The following is a 16,937-nucleotide window of genomic DNA, read 5'->3' as shown; positions in this document are numbered from 1 at the left end:
TATCCGCCTTACCCGGTATAGCTATCCGTGGGTCAGTGAGCCAAAACCTTGAGAGGTGCCAAAGGCTCTCTGAGGGGGGCAGGATAATTCCAGCGTCAGGGAGACTGGGGCATGATCTGAGATCCCCCTGGGTAAAATGAAGATGTCCCTCACCTTAGAAAGGACAGGACCCCCCACTACACCAGGTCAATTCTGGAAAACGTTTTGTACGTCGCTGAGTGGCAGGTAAATGCCCTCAGCTGGGGGTGTCCCTCAGTGCCGCAGTAGTGCTAGAGGACTGCGACAGTCTGTCCATTGCGGGGTCCGGGACCATGTTAAAGTCCCCCATCAGCAAGATATTATCCGTGGCATATTGCGTGAGTTTTGTCACAATCTGGTATAATAAAGACACCAAGGCCGGTGGAGGTATGTACAAACCCACCAACACCACCTCCAGGGACATAATATTAGCATGGATGATAACAAACCTCCCCATCGGGTCCACCTCCAGGGCCAAAAGTTGAAAAGATAGAGACTTACGTATAAGGATACTCACTCCCCTCGCTAAGTTCGAATAGGTCGAGTGATAGGCGTGGCCCACCCAATTTCTGCGTAAACTCATCACCCTGCCCCCTGTTAGGTGTGTCTCCTGCAAAATACAAACGTGGGGAGAGTGCTTTTGCAAAAACTGGAACACCAGTGACCTCTTAATCTTAGAGTTCAGGCCCCTGATGTTCCGGGATACAATTTTACGGGAAGACATTGAGCTCCACATACCACTCTATAGATCTTGATCGAGCTCCCACCGCACCGCCACTTCGTACCTGCTGTAATACAATTTCAATGTACGACATAAAACAGTTATGACATATACCAAGCTGACTCACACGAACACCAACATGTTGGAACAAAACATAAACCCCAAACCCAACCCCCACCCCCCACCCAACCCGGAGGGGGCTTCACTCCCAAACCAAAAAGGGGCAACAGGCCCCCGTGGGGACATGCACTACAAGAGGGCACTAGAGTCCCGTCCTCTGAGGTACAGTACATGGAGCGGGAACGGAGTCCGGCAAGTCATTGCAAACAATTCTCCCGGCCGAGGCCGGGGGCATTAGGCTTAGGTTACAAACTTGGCAAGGGGAATGGAAGGGCACGGGGGCAACTCGCCCACAAGGCGGCCTCCACAGCCAGGTCCACAGATCCAAGGGGCCAGGGGTACTGTAACATGGAGGCCTCAGAAAAAGAACTGGCTCAGTAGGGCAGATGGTGAATTCCGGAGATAAGGCAAACCACAATTGGAGACAAGCTAGACCAGGCCTCCCCTCAACAGGTTGCAGTCAACTCGTCCCCCACCCCTTCAGGACCCCCAAACAAACAGGATAACAGGAGACGTCAAAGCGGCTGGCAGAGTGCCAACCTAGTTCAGCATGCTGGTACAGCAAGGGTGACTAACTTGACAAGGGGGATGAGAAGGCCCGGGGGGGCGCACGCCTACAAGGCAGCAGCAATGTCCAGTTCCGCAACTCCAAAGGGCCGGAGGCACGGCAGCACCGGGGTCCTCGTGAGGGCAACTGGCACAGCAGAGCAGGTGGCGTGGGCCAAAAAAAAGGGGGGAATCCACAATAGCCAGTCCAGGCCGCCCCTCCACAGGTTTCAGTCAACTTGCCCCCTACCCCACCAAGGTCCCCAAGCAAACAGGGTATCAGGATATGTCCAAGTGGCCAGCTGAGTGGCAACAAAGTTCAGGTTACTGGTAGGTCAGTGCCTCCGCACTGTTTCAATCCACGAGGAGGCCTCTGCCGGGGAGGTAAAAAATCTTACCGTCTCCCCATCTTCCACTCGCAGTCGGGCCGGGAAGAGCATACTATATTTCAACCCCTTTGAGCGCAGCCTGGCTCGGACCGCATCAAATGACTTGCGTTGGCGCTGTGTCTCCATGGAGTAGTCAGGGAATGTAATTAGCCTTGCATTTTCAAACTTAAGTTCCTGAAGCGCCCTAGCCTCCCGCAGCACCACATCCCTGTCCTTGTAATGCAACAGTTTAAAGATAAAGGTGCGGGGTGGAGCGCCTGATGGGCCACGTGTAGCCGGCATACGGTGAGCCTGTTCGACCGTAAAAAAGGGAGAGAAATGGGCCCTCGGCAGAAGCTCCTTAAGCAGGCGTTCTATAAAGGTAACAGGGTCATTACCTTCAGAGCCCTCCGGAAGGCCAACGATGCGCCGATTATTGCACCGATTCTGGTTCTCAGCGTCCTCCGCGCGGGTCTCCAGGGCCTTGACTCTGGCCTTCAGGGTATGGAGGTCACCAGCATGGTCCCGCACCGCATCCTCCGTTGTCGATACCCGCTGCTCCACCTCTGAGCCCCCTTTAATAAGGGGGCCCCCGGATACCGGCCCCCCACCCCATGAGAATGAGTATGGGGTACAATGTACCTCTACCCATTCACCTGTGAAAAAAATGTAAAAAAAAAAAAACACAACACACAAGGGTTAAAATAGTTTATTGCACAGCTCCGGGGGTCTTCTTCCGTCTTGGAGGGTCTTCTTGCTGGACTCTTCCGCTATCTTCTGCTAGGTCTTTTACTAGGGGAGGAGCCCAGCTTTCTTCTTCGCCGCCGCCCTGTTCTTCCGACTTCGGGGGTCTTGTCCCCCTCTTGGGGGGTCTTGTCCCCCTCTTCGGTTCTTCTTGCCGGGCCACCGCGCCTTCTTCTAGCTCTTTTACAAGCAGTGGCCCGGTCTTCTGTCACTGCTGCCGCTGTTGCCGTCTTCGCCGAAACGCGACACCCGCGATCGTCTCACGGAGAGGAAGAACGGGGAAATGCTAATGTAAAAAAACATTTCCTCGTTCTGCCTAATGACACTGATCACAGCTCCCTGAGTGTGTCAGTGTCGTGTCACACACAGCCCCTCCCCCCATAGTTAAAATCCCTCCCTACAACACAGTTAACCCCTACAGCACCACCTAGAATCACTCCCCCCCCCCACAGTTAGAATCACTCCATAGGACACACTTAACCCCTACAACGGCACCTAGTGGTTGACCCCTTCCCTGCCAGTCCCATTTACACAGTAATCAATGCATCAATGCAATGCAATGTGAAAAAGTAAAAAATAATGTGTTTTTTTCAAAATTGTTGCCCTTTTTTTTCAGTTATGTGGGATTCCCTGTTGCTGTCTCTCTCCCCTGACGGCGTGACCAGCGTATGGAAATTTGTCCTCAGATCTAGTAGGCAACAGCTACCAGAATCTATGTTTGGTTCAAACATTTACCCCTGCCTGGCTTGCCTTTTTTTCCTCAAAGTATCTTCGAGGAGGATCCTATACATTATTTATTGATTATGGTTTATTGGGCATTATTATATTAGCCGGAGCGGATTTTGACCTAGTTCTCTGGCTGTTACAACTGCTGTACCCCTTCTGACATTTTGGCAGCCTATACCTGGCCGTTAGTTCCCAATTTAAAGGGTTACGTTTCTCTGTTTTTAAGAACCAATTAATTGAGCCCCAGAAGAAGCGTTATCTATGAAGCGAAACATGTCGGGCATGGAATCAATACCAGCATTTCTACCATCTGGATATATACCATGTTCTAGTCTATGATACTATAACTATGGACATCAAGCCTAGTTTAATATTTTGTTTGTAATTTGTGAACACACGTTGGTTATATCCTATGCTGAGATTGGTCAAATTAGCCAATTAACTTTTTTAGTTCTGGCTTTTTTAATTTTTATATGTCTTTGTATTAATAAAATTTGCTAATATTAATAAACTATTTTTCCTTACTCGTGCCTGTAAAGTCCATAAGTCCCTTGTAGTTTTTGTTTTGAATATAGTCACATTACATTGACATACAATCTGGGGTCACTTGACAGTACATTTTCAATCACATTTATTGGACTGTCTGCAGTAGTCACAGGTGAAAGCACATGCAGCAAGTAAGCCGTCTTTCCCTTGACAGTTTCTTCACCTGGGGTCTTTATTACTTAGCAGCAAGCAGCTGACATTGAGTAAGCCAGGAAGTTATCGTTTGTTTATACAGTGATAGTGGAACCCCCTGCAAGGGAAAATTACTGTTTGTTTGAACTTTTTCATTTCCTTTCAATAAAAGTGGGCTGCCATAACCTAAAAACGCAGTCTGGAGTGGCACGTTTCTGGAAAAATTGCATGCACCACTTGAACCTAATCACCCCGGATCGTCCATACATATATATATATATATATATATACATACACACACTCCTCTAATCTATTTTCTTTGTTTAGGTACAGATTATATCACTCAGCTGGATGAAGCAATGGCGGTTTCTAGAGAAGAAGTCACCATCCCGTGTTATTACTCCAAGAACACCTCGGATGTTACAAAGGTCACCTGGTATTATGCAGACAGAGAACGTCATTACTGTACTCATATACCCATATATGAATGGAGTAACGCACAGCAAAATAGTCGGTACTCTTTGGTCAATTTTACTCAAGACGTCTCGCTGCGCATTCGTAATCTTTATGTAACTGATCAGAGAAGTTATTGCTGTGTCATCTCTACCGCAAAAGCAACACTGGAAAGCAAACAATTTACAAGGCTGGTTGTTGCAGGTACAAATACAGAACATTATTCTTTCCTTCCTAATCTCTGATTAAAGTGTATATCTAACCAAAACTTTTTTTCATTTTGAATTGGGTAGGGAAGAAGTAGAGCCCTCGTCAGGTTTTTTTTTTTTTAGTAAGAAAGTTTTCCACTCACTCCTAGACATGTGCAATTCATTTAGTTCTAAATTCGTTTTTTAACAAATTTTTACAAATTCGTTAATTCCGAACTTCCCAATTTTTCAATTTCCGGATTTCAAAATTAGCGAAATTACGAATTTCCGAAATTACGAATTTCCGAAATTACGAATTTCCGAATTTCTAATTTTCGGCTTTCCGAATTTGAAATTTCCGATTTTCGGATTTCCGAATTTTCGAATTTCGGCATTTCGCAATTTCGGAATTCAGAATTTTCGGAAATTCGGAAATTCGAAAGTCAGAAAAAAAAGAAAATCTGTTTAATTCTAAATAATAACTAACTATTAAATTATAGGTATTGGAATTCCCTTTCAAATTTGTCTGTTAGTGAACGTAACGAGTATGAATTTATCCGAAGTTACGAATTAAATTATCTGAAATAACAAATGCTGCATCTAATCAAATGGAACGTAACGATCTAATAATTATAAAAAAAATGTTTTATTATTATTATTTATTATTAATTTGTTCCATTTGTTTAGATGCCGCATTTGTTATTTTAGATAATTCATAACTTTGGATAAATTCGTACTCGTTAATTTAATAGTTAGTTATTAATTAAACTGATTTTCTTTTTTTTCAGATTTTAAAATTTTTGGACTTTCAAATCTTTGAATTCCCGAATTCCAAAAATCCAAAAATTCAGAAATTCTGAGTTCCGAAAATTCGGATATTCCGGAAATGCAGAAATCTGGAAATTCGAAAATCCGGAAATTCGAAATACTGAAATTCAGAAATCCGAAAAATCTAAATTTGAAAATTCACGAAATTTCCAATTTTCAGAATTTCCAAATTTCTGAAATTCTGAAAAAAAAACGAATGAAACAAAAATGAACAAACTTTTGGGAATTTTTGGAATTACAAATTTTTGGGAATTACGCTATTTGGCCCCATTTTTTCGTCCTGCATGGTCCGTTTTGGGGAGTGTGACCTGTTCTGTGATTATTGGCTTCGTGTTCAACTTGGCTTGAGAAGTGATTTTCAGCATTTCAAGTCTCAATACTTTCCGGCCTGGACGCCCTTCAGTGGCACGACATTAAAGCGCATCTGACCTTTGGAGCGTATGCTCGCTTGGGTCAATAGGAGTCGGTAAGCTTACATCTGTCTTGGGTGGCGGTGTTGGCACCAGGGTGTTTATACTCAATATCCCTATGGATTGAAGGACATTTTCATCTCTTTATCTTGCACTAAGGGGGATTGCATTCGACTTTCCACGAAAGGACTCTGTTTTCATATATATGTTTATATTTCTAGTGCACCAATTATGTTTTGATGTTGTTAATTAATTGTCAGAATTTATATTTGGCAAAACACATAGGTCACATTTGTGACACTTTTTCGTTTTTTTTTAACTTTAGCGCAACACTTTTTCTTATATAATAATGTTGGATTAGAAGGCCTGGCACGCAGGCTCCGCAAAGGCACAGGTGTTCTATCGGATTGAGGTCAGGACTGTGTGCAGGCCAGTCAAGTTCCTCCAGTCCAAACTCACTCATCCGTGTCTTTATGGACCTTGCTTTGTGCACTGGTGCGCAGTCATGTTGGAACAGGAAGGGACCATCCCCAAACTGTTCCCACAAAGTTGGGAGCATGAAATTATCCAAAATATCTCTGCACTGGAACTAAGGGGCCAAGCCCAACCCCTGAAAAACAACCCCAAACCATAATCTCCCCTACACTATATGATTTGGACCAGTGCACAAAGCAAGGTCCATAAAGACATGGATGTGCGAGTTTGGGGTGGAGGAACTTGACTGGCCTGCACAGAGTCCTGACCTCAACCCGATAGAACCTTTGGGATGTATTAAGGCGGAGACCTCACAAATGTGCTTCTGGAAGAATGGTCAAACATTCCCATAGACACACTCCTAAACCTTGTGGACGGCCTTCCCAGAAGAGTTGAAGCTGTTATAGCTGCAAAGGGTGGGCCAACTCAATATTGAACCCTACGGACTAACAGGGAGTGAGGTAAAATCAGCAACAGGAACAGAAATACAAATCTTTGAATCTATAATCAAAGCGCCAAGGGAGGTTTTTTTTTCAATCATAAATTGGGTATAAGAGCCAAATCGTTTCAGTGGTCACATATCACCCCTTGCATCAGGGCTTCTGAAAGTATGAGGACTGTTCATGCGGGCTAGAAGTGATATACTGTATAATTTTAATGTGGTATGTTGTCAAGTAGTACTCGGTAGCAGCTGTACGTTATACCCAATTGATGTTTGGAATAAAATCTTACCTTGGATTCTAATACTTCAGTGTGGCAACTTTTTTTTTTTATTTAAATTGAATACATTTTTTAAAATAGACAAAAGAAGAATGAACTACAAACAAAGAAAAGACTGTCTTATACAATCCGTATATTTTCAGCTTAATTACATTCTACTTTCATCTTATCTCCCACCCTCTAACCCTTATATCCCCTATCCCCCCCCCCCTCCCATCTACCCCACGTTCTGTTGGCCCGCCATCCTCTGCTTATTCTGCTAATGCCTGGATGTAGTTTTCAGTCTTTTTGAATGATCTCCACTTTTCTCATGTTGCCCAGTATCTGTTCATTTGATTATTTTCCATTTTGATTAAGTATTCCATATTGTTAATAAATTCAATTCTCTGTATCCATTCTCTAATTGGGGTTTTTTTTACTTGTTTTTGGGTATCAAAGCTTTTGCCGCATTGAGCAAAATGGGTATCAATCTTATTTTTTTTCTCTTTTGGTCTATTTTTTTTTTTATATATTGGTTACCACCTTTTTCCTCTACCCCATAAAACAGACATTCCTTTGGACAATATAGTATTTTTTCCCCTGTTATTATTTCTATGTGATCTAATATTTTATGCCAATATTGCTTTATCTCTGGACATTCCCACCATATGTGATATGTTGTTCTGAGTAGTTTGCATTCTCTCCAACACTGTATGGATCTAGAGGGGTCTATTCTATGTATTCTATCAGGTGTCATATGCCATCTCATCGTACACTTATAGTTAACTTCGATAGACGTTGTGTCCGATACATGTCTATGCACTGCCTCCACCAACTGTATCTCGTCTACTTTTATACTCATATCCTGTTCCCATTTTGCTATAGCTGGTATACATTCTCGTACCTCTATTTCTGAAAGAATTTCGTATACTCTTGACATACAGTGCTTTACTTTTACCTTGGAATTACAAAGTTTTTCTATTGGAGTTAAAGTATTCTCGTCCCTTATAGGTTTTGGGATTGAGTTAACGAAATGTTGAATCTGTAGGTATTCCCATTGTTTTAGATTTTGCCAACTATGCTTCTTTATTATATCTTGTTTTGACATTAAATCCCCTCCACAAGTGATATCCTTTAATTGTGCATTTTTCATTTGTTTACCTAATTGTGTGCCCCTTCCTGGAATAAAAAAATCTGTGCCCTCTAGTGGAATTAATGGAGAGTTATATACCCATTTATTTCTCCGGTGTAGTGCATCCCATAATTTAAGTGTCATTAAAGTGATTTCGTGAGCCTTATTACTCACCCATAGGCTATTTAAACCTCTAGCACGAGGGTGTGGGCGTACCCCTGATGACGTCAATCTGTGACGAAACGATCGTCGGGTAGATGCGTCTACATCTCGTGCTATCTTTATCTGCTTGATTTTATATTTTTGCTAGCAATTCTCTTCGTTCAATTTTATACGACTCCATTGAGTCATTTGTATCTTTCAACGTCTATTTGGTTGGAAAATAAAGTACACTTGTTTTAGACTTTATCACACGATTGGGCGCTTTTTTCCTTTTTCATCCATTTGGTGACACGCCAACTTAAACATTTTCGAACGGACCGGAACGGACGACGTTCAAGGAACACCCGAAGGTGTGGGTCATTCTTTACCTTCCGACCCGCAAAGGTGATTCGAGTCATCCATTCACACGAGGAGCGTCGGAGGAACGATCTTGTCCGATCCCAATCGTTGGGGAGCTCGTATCTGCGCACACTAAAGGTGGCTCTGGTAAGCCTTTATTACTTACTTAAACTGTACAGTGAAAGAATTCACGTGGTCAAGCACCTACACCAGTGATACCTGGGACCAACTTTAAAGTTTCATTCACGTTCAACTATAAAGTTTCATTCACGTTCCACTTAATGAACTTTTATCTTCACATATATGGGGCCTTGTAAATCACTTCATTTATCCAAAGCATGGGATTTGTTTTGATTTGTTTCCAATTTTGTTGTTTATTTTCCTCACTTAATCACAAGTTTGTGCTTCACAGCATTAAGCTGTGGTCTAAATAACTATTGGTCCTTCTAAAAGTGTTTTTTTTGACCATTTTTCAGATCTTTGGTTTAATAACCCAATTTTTGCTTTTTTGTTTATTGCACAACATGCACATGTGTATTGTTTATCATTGATGTTTTACTCTTTGGCAACATTACCTTTGAAAGTTTTTTTTCCCTGATCTACTGTTTCACTATATACAGTCACGTGTTATATATTAAGCGCTGCACTGTTTCCCACATTTCTGTTATTTAGACCTAGTATCTGGTTTTTTGTGCTTAGCTGCTATTTTCTTAATTGAATTTTTTCCCATATCAACAAATTTTTACCAAGCGCAAGTTTTACTCTTTTTCGTGAGCCTTATTACTACCTATTCTAAATTTTGGCGGGATCCAAATATTTTTTTGTAATTGTGTACCTATAAGTGATTCTTCCATTTTTACCCACCTCTTCGTCTTGCCTACGTTAGCCCACTCCACCAATCTCGCCAAAGTTATTGCAAGATAATATCTATAAGTGTCCGGCAATGCCATCCCCCCGCTTTTTTTTTTCTAGTTAATATATTATAATTTATCCTAGATTTTTTATTTTGCCATATAAATTTAAAAAAAAGTGTTTTTATTGCTTTAAAGAAACTATTTGGGATATTAATCGGAAGCATTTGGAGTTTGTAGGTGATTTTTGGTAAAACCACCATTTTCAACATATTGATTCTACCCGTCCATGAAATTGATCCCTTTTTTATTTTCCTTAATACTGTTTTGATTTCATTTACTAGTGGAATATAATTAGCTTGATATAATTCCTGGGCCGTTTTTGTTATTTTTATACCTAAATATGTTATTTCTTTTTTTCCCAAGTAAAGGGAAATTCCTGCTGTAATATCTTCTCTTCTTTATTATCTAGGCCTATATTCAATATAACGGTTTTTATAGGATTTATTTTAAAATTTGAAAGAGCACCGTATTCCTTTATTTCTTTTATTAAACTGGGTAAGGACAGTCGTGGGTTTGTTATGTATAGGAGTATGTCATCCGCATATGCCGCCACTTTATGATTTTCTCCCCCCATCTTAACCCCTCCTATATTGACGTTCTCACGAATCTTTGCCAATAATGGCTCCAGGGTGATCACGTACAGAAGGGGGGAAAGTGGACATCCCTGTCTTGTCCCGTTTAGCATTTCGAAAGTGGATGACATACTCCCATTTACTCCTTGTCTAGCTGTTGGTTGTGTGTATAAATTGTTTATCCATTTCAGCATCTTTGAACCCAGACCTATTTTCCGAAGAGTTTCTGTTATAAAACAACAATCTACTCTATCGAATGCCTTCTCGGCATCGATCAATACTAATACCATTGGGGGCTTATTTTCCTTATCTTTACCTATGAGTAGCAAAGTTCTCAGGCTATTATCTCATCCCTCCCTCCCTGGGACGAATCCTACCTGATCCCCGTTAATTAGTTCCTGTGACAGTGGGGTCACTTTGGACACAGGGTGAATAAAAGAAAACCCCGATATGGTCTGTGATAGCCATATTCAAGGCTGTATATACATTGTATATAGATTGGATGTATACTGTATATGGGGGTTAAGTATCATTGCTGTGAGGAATTAAGTTGTTTTGCATTTCTATTGTTCATTTAAGTCTGTCCTTGTGTGTATTGTAAAGTGCCAGACAGACTGGCTGCCAACCCTTTGTGAAAAGATGTGTATTGGGTGGGATCGTTTGAAGCCTAGCAGACGTCAGGATGAGGTGTTGCGTCTTGGGATGTGTGGGTGGAGCTGGGCCCTTGTTCATGTTAAAGCATGTGCCTTGAATTGTGTATAAAGTTACAATGTTTCTCATTAATAAAGTCATTCCTACTACAGAAGAGACAGAGTGCGTCTCGTCCTTTTGCCAGAGGGGTCGGCTCCTATAGTAAAGGGTCGTTTAGCTGTGGATATTGGTAGCGAATGGATGTGTGTCTAGGAGAGGGAACATCGTAAACGGCGTTAACCCCCTTTATATTAGGGGTGCCGTTACAGTTCCGGCATCAGATTTTTTACTCTTGTTGCTAATACCTTCGCATATAGCTTTGTGTCCGTGTTCAACAACGCTATAGGCCGGTAATTAGAACAAATGGATTTATCTTTGCCTGGTTTTGGTATAACTACTATATTCGCCAATAGCGATTCTTTCCTCATATCCCCATCCTCTCCCAGGTTATTCCAATATTTACATAATTGTGGGACCAATTGCTGCCAGAATTTCTTATAATACCTAATTGCAAAGCCGTCCGGGCCTGGACTTTTCCCATTCGGTGTTTCCTTTATTGCTTTATGTATTTCATCTGGCTTGATAGGCTCGTCCAGGCTTTTGGCCATTTCTTCCATTATTCTAGGTAGGTCTGTGTCCCTTAGGTAATCTAGGATTTTAGCTTTCCTATTATCCTTCTGTTCTTCTGTCTCTGTGCTTCTAATTGAATATAAGGCTCTATAGTAAGTTTTAAAAGCCTGTGCTATCTCAGATGTTCTAAATTTCAGTTCCCCATGTTCGTCTTTAATCTTTTCTATATAATCTGAAGCTTTTTTTTCCCGCGCTAATCTGGCCAAATGTTTCCCCGTCTTGTTCCCCCACAGTTATCTTTCCTTAGCTACATTTTTGAACACTTTTCTTCTCACCTGTTCTATCATGTCATTTAATTGTGCACGCTTTTGGATGATCTCCTTGTGTGTATTTTTATCTAGTTGTCTCTTGTGTTTTTGTTCTAACTCCTGGAGTTCTTTTTTTAGGTTATTAAATCTCATTTCGCTTTCTTTTTTTTTTCCAGCACCTATGGAAATTAATTTGCCTCGAGTTAGGGCTTTATGTGCTTCCCATAGGGTTGCTTTAGAGACTTCTGTTGTATCATTTATTTTGAAATATTGTTCTATCTCTGTTTTAATGCTGTTCTCAGTTTCCTCGTTCTCAATCAGAGCCTCATTGAGTCTCCAAGTCCCTTTTCTATACTCCATTTCACACTGTCTGATTTTGACTATCACTGGAGCGTGGTCCGATAGAGTGATGTTTCCTATCTGTATTTTTATTACATTTTCCAATATTTCGTGATCTAGTACTATATGGTCCAATCTCGCGTACACGTCGTGTACCGTAGAGTAATATGTGTAATCCTTTATGCCCAAATTACACATTATCCATGCATCCACAAGCTGTTGTGTATGTAATTTTCTTTTTAATGTTCTGTGTTGTTTAATTTCTTGGGGGAAAGCATTTGACGTGCTATCTAATTCAGGATTCATAGTAAAGTTTAGGTCTCCCGCTAATATTACTTGGCCTTATAGCTCTCTATAGCTCTCTATAATATTCAAAATCCCATTCAGGTATTTTTTTGGGCCCTTGTTGGGACAGTAGATATTAGCTAATGTGTATTTTTTTTTAGTATGTTGCCTTTTAAGAGTAGAAACCTCCCCTCTGGGTCTATCTTCATCCCTTCTAAAGACCATCTAACATTGTTTGCTATTCCAATAGCTACCCCCCTAGATCCCCTAATCGGGGAATCTGCGTAGTACCAGATTGGAAACCTTCTTGTATTTAGCCAGGTATTAATGTCTAGGGGTAAATGTGTCTCCTGTAAAAAAACAATATCCGCCAAATATCCCTCCAACTCTTTAAAGATATTGTACAATATTGTGTTCATTCCTCTGACGTTGTATGTTACTATCTTAAGTTCTACCATCCGACAGATCAATATACTCTTTTATTTCATTTAATGGATTCGGGCCAACAGCATTTCCCCTCCTTCGTTCCCACCCCCTCCCTGGCCCCTCATTTGATGTAATTTTTACCCTATGGTCTGAGATTTCTTATCAGGAACCTCCTTGTTCCGTTTGTCCCTAGGTCCTAGGGTGGAATTCTGTTCGGCCACGTCGCCATCCATCTCGCCTATTACTTGCGAGACGATTACCCGACATGCCAGGAGGATCTTCTCCTTCCCCCACCTCCGCCCCGATCCCCCCCACCATCTCCCCCCTCCCGTAAAAAGGGGGGGAGGGGAGAGAAAGAGGGATAGAGAGAAGGGAAACGACCCCCGGGGACTTGGACAGAGTAGTCTTTACACCCCTCCGACCATACTCACTTATCCCCGTCCCCTCCCCCCTTACGGGAGAGGGGAGGGGGACCCGTCCCCCCAGCCATCTCCCCCTCCCCCCCGCCCCCCCCTCCCACCCCCAGTCTACATCCTTGGTATTGGAACATCAATTTTTTACAAAATTCTGTTATATCTTCAACCTATCTCAGTCTTACTGTCCGACCATTCTTTCTGCCTATTAGGCACGCTGGGAAACCCCAATTATATTGCACCCCATTCTCAGTCAAATCCCCTAATAGCGGTTTTAGTTATCTTCTTCTCCTTAAGGTATCTGGGGATAAGTCCTGGAACATCTGTATAATCTTTCCTTCATATTCTATTGGTACATTTGCCCTTATATTCCTCCATATTTGATATTTGTCTTCTTCATTTTGAAAACGCACTATTATATCCCGTGGCGTGTCCCGTGGCAAATCCTTAGGTTTCCTTAATCGATAAACCTTTTCAATATTTATTGGGTTTGTTGTTTCTTTGTTCATCAATGGATTGCATATCTTGTTTATTACATCTGTTAGATCTTCTCGCTGAAAAATATCCGGGACTCCACGTATTCTTATGTTTTTTCTTCTGTCCCTGTTTTCCTGGTCCTCTACTTTGTACGCTTGTTCTAGATGCGCTTTTTTTAGTGATACTATTTCTGCTTCTAATTTCTTTATTATGTTTGCGTCTTTTTCTGTTTTTTTTTTTTCCATATGTTCTACTCGTTCCAATATATGCGAGATTCTTATGTAATCTTTCCATTTCCATTTTCATAGAATTTTCCAGCGCTGCAAACATAGTCCTTATTTATTTTTTTGTGGGCAAAGATGAGGGGTTTTCGTGTTGAGTTGGGTAGGTCTGTGTACCTTCTGTTTCATACTCTACTTCTGCTAATTGCTCTATCTCTGCCTCTGACGGTTCGTCTTGATCCTGTAAAGAATTATTTTGTGCTTGCTGCTTTCTTTTTTCCTTATCCTTTTTATCCTTTTCCTTTTTATCTTTATCTGCTTGGGAACTTCTTGTTTGTTGTTGTTTTTCTGGTTGTTGTTTCTCGGTTCCCCCCGATTGTGTAACGTATTTATTCATTGAACCGGGGCTTATAACCAGGCTCCGCCGGGGTGATGTCATGGTTATGCAATAGAGTTCGTCTGCTTACCTGTCTGCATGTGTTCATTTCTAGAGACCAGCTGTGCTTCACCTGACTGCTTTTATTTCCTTCCTCTGGCATGGCTCCACCCTAGCTCCTGTCAGACAACTCTATATTAACCTGTGCACTGCTAGCCTATCCTGCTGATGAACCTTTGTGTGTTAGCTTCCTGTTTCCTGCCGTGTGCTCTGCTACTGTTTTCCGTTACCGACTTTGGCGTGTCTTGACTATCCCTATTTGTCTGTGACCCTGACCTTTTGGCGTGTACCCGACTATTCTTGTCTGCTTGTGGCCCCGACCTTGGCAGCCAAGTCCATCCTCACCACTCGAGGCTCTGGTGAACACCTGCTGGCTCTTAGACTCTGCGCCCCGGGGAATCTTACGCTCTAACCCCAGTGGGATCTGTCCCCCGTCTGCAGCAGTCAGCCATAGGGTCCACAACCTTGCGGTGCACCCCTAAACCCTACGGTGTGCATCTGTCACCTGGGCTCTAGGTGACCTGACAGGTGATTTAGGAATGGCTCCTGACTTCGGTGTCTTACCCTTCATTTGTCCGCGTGCTTCTTGCTCAAACCGATATACTTTTACTCTACGGTAATATGAAGGTATATTCCCAGATTATTATATCTAAATTTACTGTAATTTATTTATATGTAATATATTTATTTCCCCCCCCCCCCTTTTTTTTTTGAGTCCTGGTTTTAACCGTCAGCTAAGAAAGTTTTTTATATGAAAGTCAATACACAGGGGCAATGCAAACAAGCGCAAAATATTCAACACCAGTATTCAATGTACAGAGTCCCCCTTCAACCGTATAGCCCACCTTGTTCTTTGCAGTACATTTACTCTACTTAAGGACGTTACCATACGTCCAAGTTGTTGCATAAACAAGGGATAAGAAAAAAAACAAAAACAAAGAGAGAGTCCAGCAAACAGAAGAACAAAGGCCCTTTCCTTTTCCTTTTTTGACAGTCAATTCTTATTCGTAGAGTGCAGATAATCACCATCCGTGAACTCCTTTTTTTTTTTCTCCTTCCCCTTTTCCGCTACTTTACCATGTTATTGCTGACTTTAATGCTGCAAACCTCCTCGATATATTACGCCGGAGCCATCTTCAGGCGGGGCGGGACGGCTGCATTACCGCCATGAGGGGAGAGCCGATCCACACCTGCACATGCTAGGTATGGACACGCTGCCACACGAGACTCCTCCCCCTCATGGTCTGGATCCGTAGCCTGCTTCAGTGTGGCAACTTGATTATAGATTCAAAGATTTGTATTTTTGTTCCTGTTGCAGATTTATTTTTATTTTTTTATTTCAGAAAACAGGTCCACAGGGACCAAGATAACAAGGTTAACAAAGTAACAATATGACATATATAATTACATGAACATTAATACCGGAGTATGGGTGGGTGAATTGTGAGATAAGTACATGTTGGTGTATATCTGAGACATAACACTTGCAATGACTCGCTAGGTGAGATATACCCAGAGGGCCATTCCAAATGTCCATTATTATAAGTCTCTATTTCGGCATAATTGTTCCGTGCTGCTGAGTGTGGCAAGTCAGGAAAGGTATAATCCTGCGTGTCCTGTCTCCTTCCAATTTTCTAACAGTACAGTATTAGCCCTTGTACACACGGTAGGAAATTCCGACGGAAAATGTCCGATCGGACCATGTTGTCGGATAATCCGACCGTGTGTGGGCTCCATGGGAATTTTTTCTGTTAGAATGTCCGACCAACAAAGTTTGACAGCGTGTTATTAGGGATGGCCGAACTGTTCGCCCGGTGGTCGTTTCGCAGCGAATATGGCGTGTTCGCGATTCGCCCGATCGGCGGACTATTGCCGCTGTTCGCCCGGTGGACATATGTGTTTACAGTGTGAAAGAACCTTGACCCATGATGACACATCCATCATGGGGTACAGGACAGCCATTTGAGACATTTCAGCACATGGACAATTGGACATTCCCCCTACTTTATAAATAGACCTGATCTGGCGGCCATTTTACATTCTGTCTTATGTCATTGTAGGGAGAGGTTGCTGTGTGCAGCAGGGAGAGACTGTAGTGACACAAATCGCTAGCTATTAGGTCCACAAAAGTCATTTTAAGGACTGGTATAGCTGTAGTACAGTATATAGGGTTCAGTGCACTGCTGTGCTGGTGATTGCAGCAGCCTGTCTTTTGTCAGTGTAGGGAGGGACAGGACACTGTGTGCAGTAGGGACAGTCTGTTTAATCACTAGCTAGCTATTACTATTAGGTCCACAAAGGTCCTTTTAAGGACTGGTATAGGTGTACAGTATATAGGGTTCTGGTGCACTGCTGTACTAGTGATTGCTGAGTGCACTGCTGACTGATTCTGCAGCTGTCTTTTGTCAGTGTAGGGACAGAACGCTGTTTGGAGCAGGGACAGTCAGTTTAATCACTAGCTATTACTATTAGGTCCACAAAGGTCCTTTTAAGGACTGGTATAGGTGTACAGTAGGGTTGTACACATATAATATACTTTCTTCCAAATATAGAAAGAATATTATACTTGACTGCTGCCCTATTCTGCAGCAGTCTTTTATCAGTATAGGGACTGAGGTACAGTCTGCAAATCACTAGCTACTAGGTCCACAAAGGTCCTTGTAAGGACTGGTATAGGTGT

General features: G+C 42.2%; 1 protein-coding gene across 1 annotated transcript in view; it reads left to right on the top strand.

Annotated features, from left to right (window-relative positions):
- The first annotated feature begins 311 nt into the window (after window positions 1-311).
- The window catches only part of LOC143962325 (uncharacterized), an 89,836-nt gene continuing 73,210 nt past the window's right edge, over window positions 312-16,937 (top strand). Inside the window, exons 1-2 of the mRNA XM_077471625.1 lie at window positions 312-405; window positions 4,249-4,578. Of these exons, the coding sequence (XP_077327751.1) occupies window positions 312-405; window positions 4,249-4,578 (424 nt within the window). The remainder of the gene's footprint in view (window positions 406-4,248; window positions 4,579-16,937) is intronic.

The sequence above is a fragment of the Lithobates pipiens genome, unplaced genomic scaffold, assembly GCF_037356315.1.
Source record: "Lithobates pipiens isolate NorthernLeopardFrog02 unplaced genomic scaffold, aLitPip1_a1.2 Scaffold_8, whole genome shotgun sequence".
Classification (NCBI taxonomy): Eukaryota; Metazoa; Chordata; class Amphibia; order Anura; family Ranidae; genus Lithobates; species Lithobates pipiens.
Note: the sequence above shows the minus strand (reverse complement) of the source record. Positions and strands in the feature narration are given on the sequence as shown.